We start from the raw sequence: 25,080 nt of genomic DNA on the forward strand, positions 1-25,080 counted from the left end.
GCAGACACAAGACTGAAGCTGGAGAGATGTCTAGACAGCTTAGTGCTGCCTTGAGACCCTGCTGGGTCCACACGTGGCTCCCACACAGCAAGTCTTTCATGGGCAAAGCCCAGCAGGAGGCTTCCTGTACCACCATGGGACTTCTTCTGCCACCATTGATGTTCATCCTCCAGGCACAAAGGCGTAGCTGGTGCAGTGACGCCAAACCAAAGGAAAACAGAGGTGAAACGAAGAGTCAACACGTGGCCTAAAGAACACATCTCCAGCAGCCATCAGTGGGCAAACTCACATGGAACATGGGGTCTGATCCTAGCCTCAGACTCAGCCTAGGGCTCCTCAGGCAGAGGCTGCAGCAGAGCTCCTGCAGATAATAACAAACCCTTTTGTCTGAGCCCTTTTTGAACTCCAGTGTGCACATAAAAGTTTTCTCAACAACATCCCCTGACAACAGGCACATGATTTAATGCTGCCGTGGGAGAAGACACTTCCTGCCTTTGTTTCTGGCCACCCGCCTGAGCCCTCATTCTGTGAAGACCTCTCCTGTTCCCTTTTCCCCAGTCCCGGGCAGGGCGCTGGGGACCAGGACCAGCTCGGGGTTCATGGCAGGTGCATGGAGTGACATGGCAGTGTCACTGCAAGTTTTCCTTTTCTGTCTCACTTCCTAACACTCTTCTCACCTGCACTTTCATTGCCTTGCCAGCAGATCTCTCACTTCAACTAGCTCTGTATTCGATGAGACTTTGTCACCTATGTCCATCTCCTCTTCCAGATGGTGTGTGCTGAACTGGCCTGAACCAAGAGAAGATCCACGCACAGGCCCTGCAGGCCATCTCCCTCCACTACTTGCTTCTGCCAGTGTTCCCTCTCCCATACAATTATTACCAAGATTAATGCCTTCCTTCAAATCCCAGGGGAAGCATGGAGAGACTTGAGCCTGCTGAAACTCAAAAGGCACTGCAAGCTTAGTCCTCTCTGAGGATTTACCTCCCTCTGTGAAACCTGCCTGTCTCTCCCCAGGATGCTCTTCATCTTTCTGCTCACTGTAGCCTCCAGATGCTTCTTGCAATGAGTCTGGGCTACTCCTGGACCCTTTACCTGCACCAGCATCCTGACTGCCAACTCCCAGCTTTCTTGTAGGCCCCTTTCAGGTACTAGAAGGCTGCTCTAAGGTCTCTCTGGAGCCTTTTTTTCCTCCAGACCAAACAGCTCCAACTCTTGCAGCCTGTCCCCACAGAGACATTCCCTTAGTTTTATCACCCAGAAACAGTAACTAGACTTCCAAAGAGGAGGGTGGGAAGAGGAACAATTGGAAACCTAGGGGTAGGGTGCTGGCTGTGGGATAAAACCAGATGACCTTTTGCAGAGTGAAAAGTTTGAGAGGCAAAAACCAGCAACACAAGAGTTGTAATCCAGCTTTCTTTGTTAAAAAAAAAACCAAAACAGTAACCCCAAAAAACATAGAACAACCCAAACATGTAACAGATTTGTTAACCACAGATGTAAAAGAATCACTAGGAAAAAAAAAAACCAAACCAACAAACCCAAACCAGACTTTGCAAGAGACATCTTGGTTTACAAGGCAGTTTGATTCAGTTACTAGTGGCTGACCAGCACTTGATCAGTGGTGGAGAGTAGCTGTGTGGACAGGACCACAAACGTAGAGAGACAGTGCCGACTGCAGAAGTATTAAGACTGAAAGATCTTTAACCCCTTAAAATAAATAGAATGTCATCTACAGCAACATTTAAATTAGTAAAACATTTTTAAAGCAACCAAACATAACAAAATGCTTAATCAGGTCTGTTAATATCTTTTTTCCTTTCCCAGGTGTTTAAAAAAAAAAAAGAAACCCAAACCAAACCCAACAGACTTGAGAGGAAAGGTGGCTCTGGAAGTCAGATTCTTCACCAGCAGTGAACTCCACCTTCCTTTTGTCCCACAGGCAGTGGTGCAAGGTCTGGGCACCACTAAACATTCTCCCTGTGCAAGGGTTTAGGTGGGACACAGACCTCACCCTGTCCTCTGAACAAATAAGGCTTTTCCCCACCCCCCAAAAGTGGGGCGTTTGTCCCAGCGCAGGAGCCACAGCCAGGCCCTGCAGCACCACATACCACAAGCACCTGAGCCAGGATGGAGGTCACCCAGAGAGGACATTTAGGTGTAGCTATAAAGTCTCTTTGAGGCCATTTAAAAATGAATTAAAGATTTTTAAAAATACTCTTTTTTCTTCTCATTAACACTTCAACAGCTGGAGGAAGCCACAGCCCTTCTCATGCAAGGAGCAGGGGCTGAGAGCAAAGAAAGGATCCTCTGGACATCGGTTCCTTCGGGGTGACCTAATCCAAGCCACGTTTCCTGCCTGCAGCTGAACCACACTTGGCTTTGACACACAGAACCACCTCAGCCTAGCTGCTAGTTCCAGTTTGGACCACATAAAATGGGAAGAAACTACTCAGGTATGGATAGAACCAGCAAAAGGCTGGCTGGCTGCAGCTCAGGAAGCCACCAGAACTGGAGAGCCTATTGAGCATTCCTCAGTACTGAGGTCTTGCTGATGCTCTGGTACAGGGAAGGTGCCCGGCAGAGGCACAGGAGCAGGTTCCCATCCCCTCAGGGAGCTGCCTGCCGCAATCCCTGGTTGGCAGCCAAGTGCTGCCGGCTCCAGCCATGCTGGGGATGTGCATGGAGATGTCCCAAAGCTGTGATTCAGTCCATAGGGCTCTGCCAAGGTCATGGCGCCGGCCAGCAGACCTCAATCTGAGCCCCAGGGGAAAGCGGAGCCATTTTGGCCCCGGGTTGCCCTTTCTCAAGCTCCAGGAGGAAGCTTTGTTCCAGCCCTTTCTCAAAGGCCAACATCATCTTCCCCTTTGATGTCACTGGAAATAGAATTGTGCAGCCAGTTGATGGGAAAGCTGGCACCCCACGAGAGGAGCCCCAGGCAGCCACAGTACTGCATAATGGCAGCATTTGGCTGTTCCCTTCTATTTTCTTTAAGTTTTATTTCTTATGAAAGCCCCTGAACGCTGCAGCCTCAGCTGAAGGCTCAGGCTCCTTCCCAGGCTGAGAGGAAGCCTTTCCTGCCCTTCCCTGCAGCCAGCTTGAGACTCTGCCACTGCAAACATCTCTGCATGGTTAGGAAATGGTGGCCACAGGAAGAGCTCAGCTGCAATGCTGCTGCCTTTCAAGAGCTCTGCTCTTGGGCAGACCTACAGCAGAGAAGCCCATGAAGGGGCCAAATTTATTCCCCTAACTGAGCCACACACAGGGAGGAGGCTTGGAGAACAACAAAGCTACTTCTTGTGAGTTTTAATCCAGTTGAAGGGTCTTTAAAGTTTGTTCAATGGTGACAGAGCCCCTTTGAACTGGGTATCCACAGAGGGTGCCACCGCAAACAGACGCATGTTTACCAGAACAGGGTGTCTGAGAGGGGAAGCACTGCAAATCCTGCAGGAAGTTAACATAAATAAGAAAAAACAAATAAAGAATTCATCCAGGATGACTTAAATACCCCCAAGACTTTGGGAGGGAAGTGTTTTGCAGGGCTGGTTCCCATCTCGGGTGGGAGGGTTTCTCATTTAGAAAGAGGAAGGCAGTGGGTGAGGAAGCACCTGGCTCTGCGGGCCTCATGGTTCAGCAGGTCCCTGCAGGTCCCTGCTCCATCGACATCTCCAGCAAGGGGCTGCTGGCAGCCTCAACACTTGAAAACAAGGTAAGGAGAGGGGTAACTGAGAAGGGGATTGGTACAAAGGCCAAGGGATGACTGCAGCACAGCCATGGCTTACAGAAATACTCCATGATCCTAAAGGTCTTCTCCAACCTAAATGCCTCTTTGAATCCATTGACATGGCCTCTCTGCTTGCTCCTGGAGAACACTGTCACATGAAGCAGATCCATGTGGTGCCTCGTTAACTGTAGCTACTGTTAAGGAGAGCAAATGGCCCTTGTGAGCATCCTTTGTGGGAAGGGTTTATCTCCTATGGTGGGTCACAACAGGCATGACCTGATCATGGGCTCCAAAGAGCAGAAGCAAACAGAGAAACAACAGAAAAAATCCCACATCCAGGACTGGCAGCTATGGAAATTTTTCTGTGAGGTCTGTGTTGCTCCACTTGTCCTCCAGGACACATCTACACTCCACGTTTGAGGAAAGCAGGCAGCAGGGAGGTCCTTCATGGGAGGATGTATTCTCTCTTTTTACTACACCTAAACCTAGCTGAACACGGCAAGCCCCTGAGGGCAGCACCACTGTAGGCTGCTGATCTGAGCTCCAAGCTGTGGTGCTGGACAGCAGATGCTGTTATAGCAGCAGTTCCACCCACTGGAGAGATGACTTTGTGTTTGCTGTATTAAATGAAGGTCAGTTTTACTCCTTTACTCCTCATCTCCCTAATCCAACATCTTACAGCCATGCCACCAAACTCTGGTGGAGGAGAATCACAGAATTGTTTTGGTTGGAAAAGATCTCTAAGATCAACAGGTCCAACTGCTGATCTGACACCACCATGGCTATTAAACCATGTCCTGAAATGCCCTGTCTACACATCTTTGAATACTTCCAGGTACTGTGGCTCCACCACCTCCCTGAGCAGCCTGTTCCAAGGCCTGACCACTCTTTCTGTACAGAAATTGTTCCTAGTATCTAACATAACCCTCCCTTGGTGCAACTTGAAGCCATTTCCTCTCATTCTATCACTTGATTATAGGGAGAAAAGACCAACCCCCACCTCATTCCAACCTCCTTTCAGGGAGGTGGAGAGGGAACTGTCAGGGTCAATGAATCCACAAAAAAAGGTTTTGGAAAGATGATTGTTGAGATGCAAGCTGTGGCTTAGCAGATTCAATACTGTTGTCATTCTGTGCTGGTATCTGGTTCAGTTCCTTCCTACACCTCTGCTGTCAGGGAGACACTGGCAGAATCATCTATGACACGGGTGGCATCAACACCAGAGCCAGTAGGTTAGTAACAGAAAGCAGCAAATGAAACCCCATGGAAATCCATAAAAAGCAAGCAAGCCAGTGAAGGATTTAATTAAGATCTGTTAATTAATTAAAAAAGAAAAAAAAACCAAAGAACTTCTCAGGGTGACATCTCCTCTTTAAAACCAGTGTGAAAGGTTCACTAGGAGGGCTAAGTGTGATTTGATGGTCTTCACCACTGATGGGAGTCATTCAAGTCTGTCCAATCCAGTCAAGCCCCCAGGCCTTTGGGAGATTTGGGCCCATTTCTGATCTCTGAGCACTGCTCTGGTCATTGGGTTGAGGTGGCTGCAAGTTAAAATCCCATTCCTTTGCTTCCCAAGGAGTTCTGCTGGTGTGTGTTAGCACTGGGAGCCCCTGCGCTGAATCCTGCAGGAAGGTAGCCCACAGGCCATTAAAGAATCATAGAATGGGGTGGGTTAGAAGGGACCTTCAAAGGCCATCTAGTCCAGTTCCCCTGCAGTAAGCTGGGACATCTTTAACCAGAGCAGATTGCTCAGAGCCCCATCAAGCCTGACCCTGAATATCTCTAGGGATGGGGCCTCCACCACCACCCTGGGTGACCTGTTCCTGTGTTCCACCACCCTCATGATGAACTTCACCACAACAACCAAAAAACTGTGGATCAGGTGGAAGATAACAGGCAGAGGCTCTCTCTCCATGAATCAGGTCCAGCATAAACACTGATTTCCCATCACAACTCTGCCCAAATTTCTCAGCCTTCAGCTGGAAGGATTCAAAAACTTCGAGTTCAGGTTTTATGGTTCATGATCTTACTTCTGCAAATGCCTCTCTGCAGGCACTGGATCCAAGATGCTCCAATTCATTGCACATAGGTCCCTAAAGAGCCAGGCACTGGCCATCAGCTTTGGGTTCTTCTGTGCTGTAGCTACACCCAAACTCAGCTCCAGGAGAGCTCAACACTAACACAGCGAAAGCAGCCCCTGAGCTGGTTTGGGTATCTCTAGACTAAGCTGCCATGGAATAAGCCACCTGACAGCAAAGGTTTTCAGTGTGATGATTGTCTCACCTACTCCCCCTGCACTGCCTCCAAGCAGACACGCAGCTGGTGAAGCAGTAGCAAAGAGCTGCACATAGATCTGGCCACCATCATTGTCACAGGTGCCAGAAGAGAGTTTGCCACAGATGCCAGAAGAGAGTTTGCCACCTGCCTTAACATGATTCTTGTGGTTAAAAACTTCCTCAAAGGACAAAGCATCAGCTAGTACCATTGGTGTCCTCGATGCCCTGTCACCCAACACATCTCTAAGCAATGAGGAGCAGCCAGGAGAAAGCTGTAGCTCTTGGAGGATCCTGGCTCCCCAACAGCTTAGCTGACAGAAATACTGAGGAGATAAAGTAATCTCAATGCCCCATTTGCACAAAGCACAAGCACAAAGAAGATGTGCAGCAGAGAACGAAGCTCACTTGTGAGGACAAGATGCTTTTGATTTCCAATTATCACCTGAAGCGCAGAGGCACCATGAGCAGAAGGTTCAAGAGCTGCAGTTTTGCTGGAAAGGTGACACTTTTGACCACACAAAGTAACATGTTCCTAAGGGGACAGTTTCGACTACTTGGGAACTAGAGGGACTGTGGGTGGGCCCAGGGGAGGAGACTGCACCACAACAGAACACCAAGATTTCACATGTGAATTGTGGTTTGTGCTCTAAGACCACTCCCTGAATGGGAGGATTTCGAGGGGGATCTCACCAAGCCAAACCTGATGCCGCAGTTTTGCACTAAGAAGGACCAGGCCCCAGGCCCTGCTTCTTAAGGCAAACCAGACCATCTACAGCAGATTAGGATAAAGCATCTGCCCCTTTCTACACCCCCAGACCCAGCTGGTCCCATCTCCCCTGCATGGCATAATGCAGGGCATAGTGACAGGCAATGCAGAGACAGACCCCAGGGACTGAGCCAAGGGAATCCCACCTCTCTCATTTCCTCTTTGCAAACGGTTTGGGGCAGCACACGAGGCATACTGTGGGCAGTGAACAGGGTCATCTGGAGAGCATGATACTGCTCATTCCATGCTGGTCAGGATCTTATCTACAGAGAAACACAGAGTAAGCAAGTCGAGGACTTGGCCTTCTGCTTATTGCAATTCCCTGGGTTTCTCAGGAGGAATTCCACCCTCAGGCTTCCACCTGCCCCAGGGCTGAGTCACAGGGCCATGGATGGGCATTCTGGTGAAGAGCATTCCAGAGGACTGGCTCAATAGCAGGGAGATGGCTTGGATCTGAGTTACAAGCCAGGTAGTGGCAGGGGCCTCAAGTGCTCTAGTCAGGAATGCAGTGAAGGTCAGATGAGGCCTCCCCACATCATTTCTCTGACACTAATTCTGCTCTGCCTTGTCTCATTGAAGTCACTGCTAGTGGACAGAGTCCAAAGCATCCAGCAGCACGTATTTTGGTATGAGTTTGTGTGTGTGTGAGCCAACCTCAGCCAAACTTTGCTTCCCAACCACCTCTCTTTGACCAGCTAAGGCAGGTGGGCCCGGCTCAGGCCCACTCTGCAGCTCTGTGACAGTCCCAGCTCCAGACACAGGCATATTTGTACAGCTGGCAACACTCAGACTGGGCTCATTTAGTGTTATCTGGAGTATCCCAGACCCAAATCAAGTCGGCCTACACAGAATTAGAGCACAGCCCTCAGTACCCCCTCCCCCCACACACACAGAGATGCTGATGAGACTTGCTGCTGCTGGACAGGCAGGGCCCCTCTGAAGCTGCCAGCAAGAATTCCTCCTCCTGGCCCACATTCGTACCAAGAACTTCTCACTGCAGGCTTGCTCATCTGCCAGGTTACAGGGGAGTGATGGAGGGGCTGGAGGAGACAAGGCAGAGCCAGAGGCTTGGTGTCAGACACGAAGTGGCTCCAACGGGGTGCTCCAGTGCCTAGGTTTCATTTATGAGGGATCAGAAGCGTTTTCTCCTTGTGTCATCTCAAAACAGTGTTGTGCGTTTCCTCGAGCTCAGTGTCTCTGCTCCTCCTGCTTAGGATTCCTGTGGAACCACTTCCATCAGTTTCTGGCACAGGACTGTGGCAGAGTCTATGAAGAAGAAAGCAAAGTACTGGTCAGAGAGAGCACACATACATAGAATGGTGTAACTGTTTTGGTTGGAAAAGATCTCTAAGATCATTGACACCACTGTGACCCTTAAACTGCCACATCCACACATTTCTTGAACAGCTCTAGGGATGGTGACTCCACCACCTCCCTGGGCAGCCCATTCCAATGCCTCACCACTCTGAGTAAAGATTGTTCTCCTAATCCAATCAAAATCTCCCTGGTGCAGTTTCAAGCCCTTTCCTCTTGTCCTGGAGGCACTAGAGAGAAGACACCAATCTGGTCTCTTCTCCCAGGCAACCAGCAACAGAACAAAGGGACACAGTCTCAAGTTGTGCTGGGGATTATCTGCAAAGGGTGAAGGGTTTAAAGTCCACACATTTCACAGGATTATCATCCTCTGCTCCGAGAGTATTTTCTGTCTTCTCTTTACAAGCCTTTGGTGGTGGATGACAATTAAGAGGGAAATTTGCCACCCACTAGCTGCAAAAATTAGGCTCTTCCAGGAGCTGAGCCTAATACTCAGAATAAAAAGTGAGTGTGAGGGAGAGAGAGGGATGGAGGGGGGCAGGAGGAGAAAAAAAAAAAGAAGAGCAAGTGCTGAGCACTGCTAAAAGCCTTTTTCTTCCTCATAAAAAGCACCCAGCTAAGGCTGGGCACATGTCAGCTTTTCTAGGTCAGTCTGCTGTACAAGACCTGGGAAGCAGACAGCAGAGTTCAGTTACTTGGGACAAGAGGGAGTGACTTTCTGGACTCAGTTGTTCAGACAGAGGTCCCACGTGCCAAGCACAGCCTCTCCATCCCTTCCCAACTCACCGCGGTGCTGCGTCAGCTGTCGGAAAACCTTCTGTGAAGGTACCTTAAAAACAAACCTCCTGAGAGGAAACATCCCAGGGATTTTCCCCTCCCTCTGCTCCGCTGCCGCGGTTTGATGCCAAGGAGAGAGTTCTGTCTGGATCAGGAATGTTAGCGCTGGCTAAGGGCTGGGACCAATCACAGATTTTCAGCAGCCAGCCCCAGTGAGGCCAACAGTGCTCAGACTGTTGTGCTGCTGCTTCTTTCCCCTTCCTACACCGCCAGGCAGGGACAGAAGGCTTGACCCTGTGCTTTTACAGCAGGCAGACGAAAGGCAGCAATGTGCTCAGAGAATTATGCTCCACTGTGTAACAGCCACCTGCTTGCCAAGGTGAAAAAAAGCCTGCTGGTGTTCGACCCAAGCTTTGCAATTACTGCAAGTCAGGGTGAAGTCTGGGCGCTTGGTAGATCAGGTCATCACCAGGTTAAAACTTGTTGCTGTTACAGAAGAACAGAATCAGAGCCAAGACAAGCCTTGTGGAAGCCTCCACACAGGAGAGCTGGTGCTACCAGCTGCAGCATGCTCACTGGGAAGCTGCTCCTTTTGGAGCAAAGGTCGACCTTTGCCATGGCCTAGTTGACTGGCTAGGGATGGGGGATAGGTTGGACTGGATGATCTTGGAGGTTTCTTCCAACCTGGTTGATTCTATGATTCTAAGGTCGACCTGTACCCTTGCTCCTCACTGCTAGTACTTACAGATGGCTTGGAGGACCCACTTGGGCTTGTTTTGCCACCAGACCCCGAAGAAGTAAATGGGGATCCCGCTGAAGATGATGGCGAAGCCGATCGCACATTCCTTCGGTGTCATCCAGAAGGAAACAGCAATGAGAAACAAGCAAGCCAGGATGAAGAAAATGGGCAGGCAGATGTTCACCTACACGAGGACGTAGAGAACAGGTTAGAAGTTGTATCAGGAGAACATGGAACAGTTGTCAGTGAACTTCATCTTGCCATAGAGCCCAAGGAGGGAAAGAGACTGTGTGCACCATGGACAGTGCTCACAGAATTCCAGATACCACCATGGTGAGGGGTTGGAAGTGACCTGTGGAGATCATCTAGTCCAAAGCCCCTGCTAAAGCAGGGGCACTCACAGCAGGCTACCCAAGATCACGATATCCAAGCAGCTTTGAAATCTCTCCAGAGACAGAGGTCCACAACCTCTCTGGCCAGCCTTGTCTAGGGCTCTGTCATCCTGCTCCTGTCTGTCTGACTGTTCTGAACAAGGGGACCACAACCCTGTGCTGCCATGGGAAAGGTATCGATTTAGGCAGAGCTCTCCATCAATCCTGGACAAAACAGATGTAGGCAAACACCTAATAGGTACCCTTAAAACCAGCAAAACAATGCTCAGAGACGTGACTTGCCAAGAGCCACAAGCCCTTCTCAGCAGCCTTTTTTTGACCCCAGTCCATCTTGAATGATGCCCTATAAAAATCACCTCTACCAACAGCATCAAATTCAGCAGCAACCATGGCACAAGCCAAAGAATCCTCAAGGGTGTTGCTCAGGGGTCTTGGCTACCCTGCTCTGAGCAGGGCCCCTGCTGAGAACAGCCCAGGAAGAGAAACCAAACCCCAAAGGCAACTCCTTGCAAAGAGCTTCCCTGGGAAGGCTCTGCTGCAGGTCTGGGAGTCTGCTTCTCTCTGGCTGCCTGCTTGCTGGCAGGGACCTGAGTGTGCTGGAGGGATGAGAGGCATGCCTTTAAGGAAGGCAGACATGCTTGTGGCTGACATGATCTTGGCCTCCTCCCAGATGGGACATGGTACTGCCAAGCTGGCCAAGGACAAAGAGAACAAAGTTCTCTCTCTGCAGGCAAGGGTTTGTCTGCTTTATTAAAAACCTATTTTAAGTGAATTCCACAGTGGTACAGAGTGTTTCACTGAGAGCCACGTGATATCTCCTGGGCAATGAGAGCTTCCCACTTGGCCACCCCACATCTTTGACATCCTGCACTCTTGTGTGCCCACATCCATGGCAGTTCCTCATCCTCCTGCACCGATTCTCAACCAGCAGATTTCCATGCAGCTGGGACACCTGTGTGAGCTCCAGCACAACGTTTCCCCTGCATGATTGCAATCCCAGTCCTTCTCCCACGCAGGACAAGCAAGCACACTTGGTGAGCCCCCTGGTGCTGAGAAGAGACTCAAGGAGAACCCACCATGTAATTACCACATTGTTCTCACCTTGATGGGCCTTTCCAGCTCTGGCTTCTTGTAACGCAGCCACATCATGCCGATGATGGCCAGAGCCACACATAGCCAGTTGAAGAAGCTGAAGAAGTTGATGACTGAGAAAATGTTGTTGGAGAAAGCATAAAGCAGAGTCATGATGCACTGCAACCAGAGAAAAAAAAAAACCCAAACATTAGCAAAGGCAGGAGGTAAGTTACATGCACCGTGTAGGTAACCATGTAGGTTACAGCACTATGGAACCACAGAATTGTTTGGGTTGGAAAAGACTTCAAAGATCATCAAGCCCAGCTGTGGGCCTAACACCAACATGGCCATTAAACCATGCCCCAGAGTGCCATGTCTACATGTTTTTGAACACCTCCAGGGAAGTAAATCCAGGCGTTTTCGAGCTATCAGCCAGGGAAAGAATCAGGTTGATTATCTTTGACTCATTTAAGCTATTGTTAATTGTTGCCTGGGGTGATTTCAAACCACAAGTGGAACATAAGGATGTGAGAAGGAACAGAAAAAGGTGCATGCAGGAATGGTTGTGTCTGGAGGTGGCTCTACTCCAACCACTCACAGCCCATTTCTCAGTACCAAGTTGAAGCTCATCACCGCAGACCCAGGCCCTTACCGTGAAGATGAGGGATGGCATAGGAGTGAGGAGCCTGGGGTGAATCATAGACAGGATTGAAGGCAAGTGTCCTTCTCGGGATCCCACAAAGAACAGCCTGAGGTGAGGGAGACAAAGCAGTTATCACTTCCTCAACCTTTAATCCCTGTCTCTTCAGCACAACACAAGTGGGGCCACCCAAGCGCAGCCTGGAGAGCACTGAGGCAGCGGGTCAGAAACACGCAGGCTTCACGCAAGGTTCTCTCCCTGGGCAGTGACCTGCATGATGCCAGCTCTGCCCTTATGCTAGTCGATGGAGTTCAGCAGCAGGGCTCTCCAGGATCAGAGCCCAGCATGGGGAGTGCTGCACACACAGAGTGGAAAGTCCCTGTCTCAGGAGAAAGGCTGGAGACCATCAGAGAATGCAAGAAAAGATGTACTTGATCTTCTTTGCCAGAGAAAGCAATTAAGTGACTTTCCCTAGACAACCCAGGAGATGTGTGTCAGCATTGGAACCATCTCAATCCTTGTCCTGCCCTGTCCTTTCTCCCCTTTCTGGAGGAATTCTCAACCCTGAAGTTTCATAAGTTTCTGCTTTTCATTACAGCCACTTTCTCAAGCAACATCAATCAGCGAGCCCCAAGCCTGTGTTTGTTTAAGTCCTAATAACTTCTGCAGAACTTTGCCTGAGGAAGAGAAGATTCAGACCACTGAAAGGTTTTCCTTTAAACTGGATACAGTTTTCAAGTCCCAGTTTTTTATTTGTTTCCCTCTGCATTCCCCACATGGCCTCCAGACCCTTTAGTCTTTGTGTCTACCCACAGCCACTCTTTGGAGGACAACTCCAAACGCAGAGCACTGAGCATGACTTTGTAAACAAACCCCACAACATTGTGCAAGAAAACCTACCGGGAAGAAGTGAAGAGAGATCCATTAACAGATCCAAAGCATGACAAGCCAACAAAGACAGGAATGATCCAGGACATGACACCAAGGTGATAGTTTCCAAAGTCCTACAGGAGGAGCAACGAGACAGACGTTTCACACCCAAAATGTCCAAAAGAACTCAGAGCTACCTATGGAGAGTTAACATTGGTAGACATCTGAATGAGCTACATGGCTTAGAGCTGGAGCTGCCACAGAGTTTTCCATATGGCCATTTGCTGCTTCTCCTTCTTGAAAAACCACACTGTGGAACTGCAAAAACACCTCTCAGGGTCAGGACACAATGTTTATCGGAGCTGCAGTCCAAAATGGTTCAGGACCAAACAAACTGCAAAGAGATTCACAGCATCACAGAATTTTTGAAAGAGACCTTTGGGATCATAAAGTCTAACTGTTAACCCAGCACTGCCAGGTCACCATTAAAACAGGTCCCTCTGCACCACATCTCCATGGCTTTGAAATCCCTCCAGGGATGAGGACTCCACCACTGCCCTGGGTGGCCTGGTCCACATCTTGACAACCCCCAAGGGGAAGAAATTGTTCCTCAAGTCCAACCTAAACCTCCCCTGGGGCAACTTGAGGCCATCCCCTCTTGTCCTGTCTCTTGCTCCTTGGGAGAAAAGACCAACTCCCACCTAGCTCAAACCTCCCTTTAGGGCATTGTAGACAGCCAGGGGGTCTCCTCTCAGCCTCCTTTTCTCCAGGCTGAACAGCCCCAGTTCACTCAGCTGCTCCTCAGAAGACCTGATCTCTAGATCCTTCACCAGCCATTGGAATGGGCTACCTGCAGGGAGACTGTAGCCAGGTGGGGTTGGTCTCTTCTCCCAGGCAACCAGCAACAGAACAAGGGGACACAGTCTCAAGTTGTGCTGGGGGAGGTCTAGGCTGGATGTTAGGAGGAAGTTCTTCCTAGAGAGAGTGACTGGCATTGGAATGGGCTGCCCAGGGAGGTGGTGGAGTCACCGCCCCTGGAGGTGTTCAAGCAAAGCCTGGTTGAGGCACTTAGTGCCATGGTCTGGTTGACTGGCTAGGGCTGGGTGCTAGGTTGGACTGGATGACCGTGGAGGTCTCTTCCAACCTGCTTGATTCTGTGAAGCTCTTCTTTGACCATGCTCCAGCACCCCAAAGTCCTTTTTGCAGCAGACCAAAAACTATCAAGACACATAGCTACTGCCACTAGCTTAGCAAGGCAGTGACCTGGAGCTGTGGTAGGTTATCAGAAATTGCAGTTTCACTGCAGTTTTCTGCAGCACTGTCACACTGATTTCAAGGCTTGCAAAGGCACACAGCAGCACAGGCTGGTACCCACAAGTGAAGAGGTTCAGAAAACCTGTAGTCATGGCACTTTGGAAGGTGTTTTAGTGGCCATGACAGTGTTGGGTTGATAATCGTACAGGTCTTTTCCAATCTTAATAATCCTATGATTCCAGTAATCTAGCACCGTGTAGGTGCGGGCTGGAACAGAGGCTTGGTACTAACCCAAAGCACTGTCACCTCAATGGCCCTGACCATCTTACCCTGGCCTGGCAGCCTGCTCTTGAAGCACTAAACAATCCTGCTCCCAGTCAGCTTGCAGTTCTGAAGCAATCAGGATTTCTGCCTGCAGCTCCACTTTAATTAACAGAAATATTGTTTTCTTCTCCTGATTAAAAGGAGGAAGCACAGTCTGGCTCAGGACTAACTGAATGACCTTTTCCCATTAATACCACTCTCTGGTGACTGAGGAGAAGTCAGGAGGCCAGCAACAACCTTGACTATTTACGAGCATTATGATGCCAGCGAGCGCTGCTCACCCTCACTGCTGTCTGTGAGCAATCCCACTTGGCTGTACCTCTCTGCTCCCATCACAGTTGCTCTTTATCTCCTGTGAAACATCAGGTTTTTGGTTTTGTAAGCAGCCATGACCAGAACAAACTAGGGAGGTGCATGCAGAGACTCCAAGCCTGATTCACCCAGCCCCAGCAATCAGATGAGTCACATCAGAACAGCTCTGCTCTTACCACAGCTACAGCTTCGGATGTCAGCATCTGCTCGGTTGACAGGGTTGTGAAGTAAGCCAGGTTTGTCAGCACATAAACCAAGGTGACCACAGGTAGTGAGATGATGATAGCCAGAGGCAGGTTTCTAGGAAGAAAAGAGACAATTATAAGAGAGATCATCTTGCAGCCCTCCTGTGCTCACTCAAAGCTGGCTTGAAGCATTCTTTGGCTCTTAGTTTCCTCTGCCCCCCTAGCAGAGAAGAATATGCCCACATGGTCACAGCCTGGAGGCTGACAGATGTAGAGTGAAGGATTATGGCAGAAGGGACATTTTGCATGGAGTGATCCTATCTGTCTGGGTGAGCACTAAGCCAAGATCACTGCAATTAATTAAAAGTAACCCCCCCACGCCTCTTGTTAGCCAGTGGGCTGGCACATGTATTCACACAAGGCTGGGAAAGGCCTCCAAGATCATCACACCCAACTGTCCACTCAACACCACTAAGGCCACTAAACACATCCTGGAATCTACAGGAGTTTTTAACACCTCCAGGGAGTTGTTTACTCTCTACTGGGCAAAGGAGAAGGGGAACAGGTGAGGAGCTAACCTGCTGGAAAACAGCTCTGTGGAAGAGGACCTGGGAGTGCTGGTGGACAACATGTTGCCTGTGAGTCAGCAATGTGCCCTTAGGGCCAAAAAGGCAAATGGTCTCCTGGGAGGCACAAAGAAGAGTGTGGCCAACAGACTGAATGAGGTTCTCCTGTCCCGGTGAGGTCATATCTGGAGAACTGTGACCAGTTCTGGGCTCCCTGGTTTGAGAGAGACAGTGAACTACTGCAGAGAGTTCAGTGGAGACAATGCTGAGGGGCCTGGAGCCTCTCTGTGAGAAGGAAAGGCTGAGAGCCCTAGGGCTGCTTAGCCTGAGAAGAGCAGTCGAGAGAGGATCTGATCAATGCTCAGCAAGTGCCAAAGGGTGAGAGGGCAAGAGGATGGGGCCAGATTCTTCCCAGGGGTGGCCAGTGACAGGACAAGGGGCACTGGAATCCAGGAGGTTCCATCTGAACATAAGAAGGTTCTTCGGTGTGAGGGTACTAAGAGCCTCGGAGCAGGCTGCCCAGAGAGATTGTGGAGTCTCCTTCTCTGCAGACTTTCAAAACCCATCTGGACAAGATCCTGGGCAACCTGCTGTGGGTGACCCTATTTTAGCAGGAGAGTTGGGCTAGATGATTTTCAGGGGTCCCTTTCAACCCTCACCACAGTGGGATTTTGTGAAAAGCATTTGTGCTGCTGGGTCTGTTGTAGAAGATGGAAAGCTCAAGGATTTATTGGGCAGCTTTTAGGCTGTCACTCTGTGCAGCTGGCTGGACAGATGAAACACCAAAGAAAATGAGGTTGGACACAGGCTGAGTGGGTCTGCAAAGACAGGTCTGTGTTGGGATGGATTTACCTTTCCAAACGGTCTGACTTCATTTGCAAATGGGAACTGAAAAAGGAAACTCTGCTTGATGCCATATAAAATTGGTCTAGTGGAGCTCAAAGCCACAGGAGGAGAAAGTCAAATACCATGACTGCATTCAGAAGGCATGAAAATAATTGCAAACCACAGCCCCCCTTCTGAAGAACTCTGTCTGTCAAGGAAAGGGCATCTCAAGTCTTGTGCTTCCCAGCAGGCACTAACCACTGCCAGGGTCAGCCAGCAATAGGTTCTTGCACAAGTGACCCTGAAGCTCACGTGGACAGTGCCTCAGAGGCACCTCCCCTACGAGCAAAACCAGGCTTCTCAGCCATGTCCTGCTTTGGGCCATCTCCCCAGCTCCTCTGTATACCCCTGAAAGGCTCCAGCAGTGCAGAGGGTGGCTGTTGCTCAACAGACGAGGAAGAGCACATGACAAACATATGTAGGCACAAGTTCTCTTGTGAGAGCTTCACAAGGTAGAAGTCCTGAGCGCTTCTGCCTTGCCTGAGAGGCAAAGATGTGCCCTGCCAAGGAAGCAACACATCCCAACAACACTGATAGGGTCAGTTCAGCAAAGTAGTGCAAGCAGCAGTCCTGCTCATGCAGAGATTGCTACACTTCTCCCTCCATTCCAGGGAGGAACGATGTCATTATTTTATCTCATTGCCTACTTCCCCAGAAAAACACCTTGGATTCTGGGCTGATTAGCAACCCCTGGTACACACCCAAGGAAAGGACTTCCCAAGGACAAGAAGTTTTCCTCCCAAGGAAGCTACCACAGGACACACACCTACCTGTAGGGATTGATCATCTCTTCTGTAACAAAATTCAAGTAATTCCTGCAATTTAAAAGCAGAGTGGTTAATTCTGGTTAGCCCCTGCAATAAAGGAAACACCCTCCTCTGTATGCTTTTGAAGCCCCCAACACAAGGAGGACATCAAACTGTCAGAGTAGGTCTAGAGGAGGCCACCAAGATGCTCAGAGGGCTGGAGCACCTCTCCTGTAAGGACAGGCTACAAGAGTTAAGGCTCTCCAGCCTGGAGAAGAGAAAGCTTTGAGGAGACCTTGTAGTGGTCTTTCAGTATCTGAAGGGGGCCTACAGGAGGGCTGGGGAAGGGCTATTTACAAGGTCCTGTAATGACAGGAAAAGGGGTAATGGGTTTAAACTGGCAAAGGCAGATTTAAACTGGATGTTAGGAAAAAATTCTTTCCAGTGAGGGTGGTGAGACACTGGCACAGGTTGCCCAGGAGGCTGTGGATGGTCCCTCCCTAGAGGTATTCAAGGCCAGGCTGGATGAGGCCTTGAGTGACCTGTTCTAGTGGGAGGTGTCCCTGCCTATGGTGGGGGGTTAGAACTGGATGACCTTTGAGGTCCCTTCCAACCTAGAGCATTCTATGATCCTATCTCACTCCTCTGCAGGGCAGTTTCAGGAGGGGTAGGGAGACTGACACCCACAGTAGAACTCATGATGGCTGATGAGTAGTTTAAGCTCTACAGCACAAAACCCACCAAGCCCAAGTCCTGGATGGTGCTGGTGGATGCAGCACACCAAGCTGCAAGCTTCCTTGCAAGAGAAGAGCTGGACCCAGGAGTGACAGAAACACCCCAGGGTGGCTATAACTGACCTTCTTCTCCTTGTACTTGCAAATGCTCAAAGAGCCTGATAAAAAGACCTGCAGGAGCTTCAGCTTAGTGCTCCAAGTAATCTGCTGGCATACAGCACTTTACTCTTCTGCTAGCCAAACCTACCCTACTGCTTTCTCTCAGCACATCTAGGAGATGCACCAAGCACCATGGTGCATCATCACCCACTTGCTGCCTCTTCTAAACCTCCACTTCTGTGTGCTTCTGCATCTCTGCTGGAAATGGGGTGTGAAGTGTGATTATTACAAGACAGACAGGAAGCTTTAGACCAGGCTCTGCCTGCAAACTCAGCCCTGGAGCAAAAGCAACAGGTTACAGTATTTAGCACTGAAAAAGAAGACAAGAAAGCTGCATCTTACCATCCTCCATAGGCAAAGAGACCACTGTAGAGAGCTAACACAATGTTCCCCACTTCAACCTTCGTGCCTTCGAAGGAGTGCTGAGGAGTCAGGTTTGACACATCACCTGCATGAAACAAAAGCAAGAAAGGACTGATGCAGATGGACCAGGAACTCCAAGGGCCTTCTGTGGGTGCTGAAATGGAGAAACCTAGAGGCAAAAGCTGCTCTTTGGACAACGATTGTGCTGATGCACTTAGGGTTGTGCTGGAGAGCATGTGCATGGATTTCCGTTGAGCTGACTGCTCCAGGTGTCCAGTTTGTAATTCACCTGCAGTAATGCAGCAAGTCACCAGCTCCAAATGTAGCCAAGCAACTGGTTGAGGCTGAGTCCTTGGAGACTTTCTCACACTTCAACCTGCTATCACTGAGGTGATCTCTCAGATATCACCCTGTGAAGAAAACGTTCTGGGGACCTTCCTACTGGAAGATGCTAGGCAAACAGATATTGTCACATTGTCCTCTCAGCTGAAAGCTGTTTTCACTCGATAAAAACCCAGGATTTCCTCCACTTCCACCAGCCACCCAGTGAAGCAGAAACCAAGGATTTCCTCTGGTCCCACCAGCCACCTGATAAAGCAGAGGGCTATGGCAAGCCCTTTGATTGTGGGAAGTCAGGTTCTCTGGGGCTGGAATACCAGAAGTTAGCTTCTCTAGGGCTTGAATATCCACAGTTCCTGTTATGTATCTGCTTTTGAACTGGAAAGCCATAAATAGACCACTTGATTGTACCTTGGGTAAGAACTCACCCTGAGCAGCCAAGGCTTTATTTGTTTTGCTTTAAAATGCTCTGCAAGTTGTTTTGTTCCCTGCCTTTTGATGTGGAGCCTGGTGCAGGCCTGGGATGGTGGAGGCACATTCCCCTCCCCGGAGCTAGTGCTCCCCTCGGTGCGGACGGAAGCGGGGAGCAGGGCACGTTTGCACGCAGGGAGCCCGGGGAGGCCCATGTGATTGCTCTTAGGGCACAGACCTTCATTAATCGCCCAGCAGCTGCATCACATGGCAGTCAGCAGGACCTGGAGCTTAACCCTTCAGCTCTCAGCACAAGGTACCCAGGACCTGCACGGGGGAAAGGAGAGGCACGCTAGCAACCGGGCATCTTTCCTCCGGATGGCCTCCTCCCGTCTCACACTTCAACTTTCACTCCCCTGCGCCACCAAAAGCCACTTCTGCACAGGCTGGGTAACAAACACGGATGCAAAAGCCCTCCAAGGCTTTCCTGGTGGCAGTATTGATCTACTGGTGCAGTCTGTATTCACAGGGGCCTCCTTGCAAGGGACTGCTCTAAATCTGTGCCAGTGACACAGAGCTGCCCTGTGCACGTGGGAGAGCTACGGCATGTCTCTCACCCTCTAGCTCCATCCTTTCCATCCCGAGTATGGCTCTCTTCACTTCCTTTATTCCTACTCCTGCACTACCTGATCCTCCAGTTCTATCTCCATTCTTTCCATCCTGGGCATTGCTTCTTTCACCTCTTTTCTCTCCCACAAATTCCTAACCAGGACAAAAAGATATTCCCTAACAGGGCATCCAAGATGCTCTCTGCTCCCCATCCTACCTAGAAAACCAAAACTGCCTTTTTCCTCTTCTTGGTTGCTCTCCCCTTTACAAAGAGATGCTGTGGGTGTGAGCTGCAAAACAGGCAGGACCACAAGAGCAGCTGGGCAACCAAGTCAGGAAATACCAATTTTCCAAGGCTCTACTTGTCCTGATCCTACTGCAGATTGCAGTTCTCCACTGCTGTTGCCTTGCCCCTCTCCTAACAGCCTCTTGCACTAGGGAAGTTTCTTCTGAAGCCACCTTGAGATATGCTGGTTGATTTGGTGCCCCTTCAGCCAGAGAACCCCCCTTAGCAAAATGCACCAACTGTTGTTAGAAAATGCTCCTTGGAGCGTAAGGGAATGCAAAGAGACCAATCTAAGGCTGTGAGTTGAGCCCTAATTCCTAGCTTATGGATTCAGTCATATAATCTTAACTTAGCACTAATGCCCTGGGCCTGGCTGTGAATAAAAAGGCTGAGCAGGACGTGGGTGTGCACTGTATCACATTCTGCTGGATCCCTTGGGCTCAGCTTTCCTGAATTTATTTTCTGCCTCTCCTGAGTAATTACCAGTCCAGGCCTTTCCAGGTCTTCTGTTAAGGGAGTGAGATACACTTTTTGTTAACAGTGACTGCAGTTAGCTACAGGAACAGCACAGCATGGACTGGGAGAGCTCCCCAGGCATTGCAAACACCCCCTGAGACAACTCAAAGGTCTGCTTGTGCTCTGCCAGCAGCATGGCTCCCACTGGTGCCGAGGGATCACCACCTTTAAGTCAGGAGGATGCTGAGACCTGGGAGCAGACAAGGCACAAGCAGCATCCTCACAGTTCCATTTCTCGTCTACAGCTGGACACCAGGTTCCACCAAAGCCTCTTTCTGTCTATCACAAGAGGAAAAAGCTCTCAGGCTGAATGTTCCTTGTGATGAGGCATCTGGAGGTTTCACTCTGTGCCTTCCCAAACCTCACACGGAAACTGTGTTCTGGTGACTGCAGAGGAAGGGCTGAGCTGCCAACCATCACCCAGCTGGCCAGGAGAGCATTAGTGGTCCCCAGACTGAAACCATATGCCTGGAGTCAGGATGTGCCACCTACTTAGGAAGCAGGGGCATATTCAGCCTCCAGGCAAGGAGGGTCTGAGCCCAATTTGGTGGCTTGCTGGGCTGTAGAGAAACTTTGGCTGTGTGTCAGGACTGCTGCCCTCCAGGACACAAGAGTAAAGAGGAGTGAAGTGAGATTGCTATGGCACCAGCACTCCAACTAAGGCATTTCATTTCTTTGTGGGTGGGCAGGAGTGGTGGATGGATGGAGGAATGGGTGGGTGGGACAGAACTAATTAGTCACACACTTCTCCCTGCACCCGCCGTGGCATGCACCTAACCCATCTCTTTGAAGCATCACAATGCAGCTACAGGCAAAGGAGTGGCAAGTCAGGGTGGAGGCAGCCAAGAGAGGAGACTAGGTAGGAAGAAAGGGTTTTTTTGTTCTCCACAACCCTTGAGGAGCTGACACCTCACTGCCCTCTCCTTGCCTCCCCCAGCTAGACCTGTAGCCCTCCAAAAACTTGGCAGCAAGTTACTGAACTTCACTTCTTTGCTCCCGTGGTGGAATGGATGTAGCAACACATCAGGACATGATTAAGTAACCAGAGGAGCTGAGATCTGTCTCTTCCCACTCCAATGGGACAAGCTCATTCTCAAGAGTCCAGATGATGCTCCTTTGCGACAACTTTTGCTTCTTTCATGCTTTATCACTTCCTGGTTGCACGAGAGGAGCCTGGACTCCTCAACAAGCACAGCCCAAAGATAACATGTAAGCAGAGCAGCTGTCCTCACCACAATGCTCTTCTATCCACGTGTCCAGGAAGCACCACCTGTCCTTCCTGTTCTTACACTTACCCACTAATGCTTGCTACTGGCCCCAGCTGGAGGACTGGGGATACTGGGCAGATGGCTCAGCTCATTCTTGCCTCCTTCCTCTAATACAAACTCTCCTTAAGGCCTGCTGTTCAAACTGGAGTTAGGAAACCCAGCTCCAGATGCTGCATCTTTCAAACCTCAACTGCACTTCGAGCCTCTTGGAGGTCTGAATTGCAAGACATTGCATCAAATCAGGGGTTACAAACTGGCCACGGAGGTTGCCAAGCTCAACCTTCACTGTTCCCATGGAGTGAGAGGTCTCTAAGGGCCATTCCTTGCCCACCTTCCCAGTCCAATGCAGCTGCTCTCTAGGCAATGCCCTGCCCGTGCCCGGCAATCCCAGCGAGCTGAAGCCTGGTTTGAACTGGCTGTTCCACTGCATTCTGCTCTACAATTAACCAAATTAAGATAACAAGCTCTGACATAAACCCCATTTGCTGATCTTGCCAGCTGCCAAGACTCTGGTAATTGTGCCAGCAAGTGATGAGTCACCTGGGGCCTTCCTGCAGGAGGGATCTTCCCCGGGTGCATGTGCTGCGTGTTCAGACCCTTCCTTTGAAAGTGTTCATTTGCTCCCCAGTCATGTCCAGTCCAGTTTTAACAGCACAGCAATCTTCTCTTGCAGAGAGCATTTAATGATAATTAAAGATTTTTAACTTGCCTAAACATTGAGGAGAGGGAACACAGCCATCTAGAGAGCTCAGCAAGAGAACGGGGGGGATGGACGACACCCTCAGCACAGCTTGCTCATGGAGGAAACCAAGCCAGGGAGAAATGTGCTGTATACATGAAAAACCCCAGAGGAGAAGATCCACTCAGCTGTTGAGCCATTTCCTGAGAAAAGCAGTGGGAATTCAATCAGCTAAGCCAGAAAAACAAGGCAGCAAGAAACACACAGGGGCCAAGGTTAGGAGAACATCTCAGCACCTCGTGGCACCCCTAGAAAGTCACACTTGGCAGCTACAAAACCTCTTTGCTCATCTGATCACTGTAGCTCTGCAGTTCTGAGCAGCAGCTATGAAACTTGGGTCCTACAGCAGATGAAAGACAACACTGGAACTCTGGGAGAGCTGAGAGGGCATCCAGGGAGGAGCTGGAGCTCTGGGGTTAGTCCCAATTCACAGCAGTGGCTGAGGGCAGACTATGACACATGCTCTCATTTCAAGTGCTTCCTTCTGTTTTCTGGACAAGCTCTTCTCCCAGTGCTGGGAAGTTCTGCCAAGACTATTTACAAAGAACTATTACTTCTCCTCCGAGGTGAAGCCAAGGGTATGGGCTCCTGTATTCACTCCACCCTACACACCCTACTCAAACTTCACAGCTTCTTCTTTTGCAGTCATCCACCAGAATGCTACTTCAGCCACAGAGACCTTTCCCACCTCCCCTGCATCCTGCTGATATTATCATAAAACTTTTCACTCTCCTCCTGAGCAAATGTCTTTCAATTCTTACCACCTCTGTGTCTGCAGCATAAAGTTTGCTGAAGAAAAAGAAAGAAGCAGACCTAGAAGTGGCAGACATCAAAAGCATGTGAGCCCTACAGCGATACAGAAAGCACAGAAGCAGCACTGAGACCTGGATGAAAAGACCCTGGATGACCTTTAGCACATCATGGAATGGTGTTTTCAGGCATTGGAATAGGCTGCCCAGAGAGGTAGCAGAGTCACTGTCCCTGAGGGTGTTCCAAATGTGTAGACATGGCACTCTGGGGCATGGTTTAGTGGCCATGCTGGTTTTAGGTCAATAGTTGGACCCTATGACCTTGGAGGTCTCTTCCAAACAAAAATTCTATGCTTCTGAGATGCTTCCTAAATGTCCCCTTGTCTACCTCTGTCTATGCAGAGTGAAAAGCAAAGTGCAAGGCCTCAAGGAACCACACAGGGGGTCTCCAGCCACTTCCACAAGCTCCTTTTTCCTTTCCATATCTGCACAACAGCTTCAGTCTGCATCCATAGGAGCTTGTGACTGAGAATGACAAAGAATGTTGTGACTGAGAATGACAAAGAATGTTGTGACTGAGAATGACAAAGAATGAGCCACCTGAATTCTCTGGACAGGATAAGCAGAGCCAAGCTGCCTGACATGCAGGAGAGCCAAGAACATCCAGGGAGAGCAGATCCTCCTGCCTGTCACCCACAGCTCGAGCACCACAGGCTAGGCCATTAACTTCAGCTGAAGGCTGTAGGAAAGGATCAGAATATAAAACACAAGCAAAAGCACATGGACGCACACACAGAGCTATACTGATACACCTTAGGCACGAACTACTGCTTCTGCTGCAGCCAAAGGCTTTGGAGAAATGAGATCCAAAGTATTAGCTGCTCTCTAGTTAAATGTCTGCATTGCTGGGATAGCTGCACTAGGGAAAATGAGAAGCCAACAGAGCCTCCCATGTCAGCTGCCTTAAAACCACTCAGCCCACAGCAGTGACGAGTGCTCCACTCTGGCAGGTCTGAGATGTGCTCCTCAGCTTCGAGCACAAGGCACATATCTTTATCTGGCTTAGCATTTGGCAGTTCATCCAGGATAGTGAAAATGTGCAACATACTACAATCCCCACTCCTCAGCTAAAGCAGCTTTTCAGATGTCAAGGCACACCTACATCCTGAACAGTTAGCAGAGCCAGGAGCCTCCATACCCACACACAACAGTTCCCATCATCACCAAAGGCCAGCATGTGCACACAGTGATCGTAACAAGCACAGGTCCCTGACCAACTGCTTCTGTATTTTGAGAGGGTTTTCTGCTGTTACTGAGGGGGTTACATTTATTCTTGGACAAGTAAGCTCACACTTGCAAAGTGCAAAAGCCCCACCAAGATGAACACTCTCCTTGAATCTGTAATTGCCAAAAAAAAAAACATTCTGGGCAGAGGGGGCAAGAAAAAAATTGTCTGAGCAGAACTGAACTGCTGCTGACTCCCAACCAGAGCAAGCAAGCTGCATAGCACACTCATCTGCCATGCCCACCTAGCCTCAGCATCTGCATCCACTTTTGGCAGCAACAGCAATCCAAAATGAGAGAGCAAGCGGCCCATAAAACATAATTGTGTTGTATCAACCCTCCAGCATTAAGGTGCCTGATTAATCTTCAACATGTAGCTGATGTGATTTAGAGGTGCAGGATGCTGGCAGCTTTCCCAGCTTCCTTGTTCATCTCTCCTTCGGCACGGTCTTCCAATCTCCGTGTGCTCCACGAACAAGAGGGTAAGGCAAGCACAATAACTTGCCTTCAAAGCTCACTGCTGGAAAATCATATTACAGTGGCATTTGTGAATGCCAGAGTAACAAGAAACAGCATGGGCAGCTGCAGGGCAAGCTTTTCTTGCAAACCCTTTTGCACAATCCTCAGTCTCAACGTGCAGAGACACACTGAGAGCTTGAGGGACATTCACTATCCATAGGCTTTGCCTCTTCTCTGCCAAAGAGGATCTACAGTGTGAGTTAGTCATGGGCTGGCTAAGTGAACGCCCACTGGCTTTGGCCTCCAAACTCCTCTCAAGA

At 49.8% G+C, this 25,080-nt stretch overlaps 1 protein-coding gene across 1 annotated transcript in view; it reads right to left on the minus strand.

Annotated features, from left to right (window-relative positions):
• Positions 1 to 1,402: 1,402 nt before the first annotated feature.
• The window catches only part of SLC7A5 (solute carrier family 7 member 5), a 47,446-nt gene continuing 23,768 nt past the window's right edge, over positions 1,403 to 25,080 (minus strand). Inside the window, exons 3-10 of the mRNA XM_064160085.1 lie at positions 18,080 to 18,185; positions 16,869 to 16,913; positions 14,639 to 14,762; positions 12,603 to 12,706; positions 11,715 to 11,811; positions 11,090 to 11,239; positions 9,603 to 9,780; positions 1,403 to 8,032 (exon numbers count right to left, since the gene is read on the minus strand). Of these exons, the coding sequence (XP_064016155.1) occupies positions 7,977 to 8,032; positions 9,603 to 9,780; positions 11,090 to 11,239; positions 11,715 to 11,811; positions 12,603 to 12,706; positions 14,639 to 14,762; positions 16,869 to 16,913; positions 18,080 to 18,185 (860 nt within the window). The 3' untranslated portion in view covers positions 1,403 to 7,976. The remainder of the gene's footprint in view (positions 8,033 to 9,602; positions 9,781 to 11,089; positions 11,240 to 11,714; positions 11,812 to 12,602; positions 12,707 to 14,638; positions 14,763 to 16,868; positions 16,914 to 18,079; positions 18,186 to 25,080) is intronic.

Source organism: Pogoniulus pusillus, chromosome 20 (genome assembly GCF_015220805.1).
Source record: "Pogoniulus pusillus isolate bPogPus1 chromosome 20, bPogPus1.pri, whole genome shotgun sequence".
NCBI classification, from domain to species: domain Eukaryota; kingdom Metazoa; phylum Chordata; class Aves; order Piciformes; family Lybiidae; genus Pogoniulus; species Pogoniulus pusillus.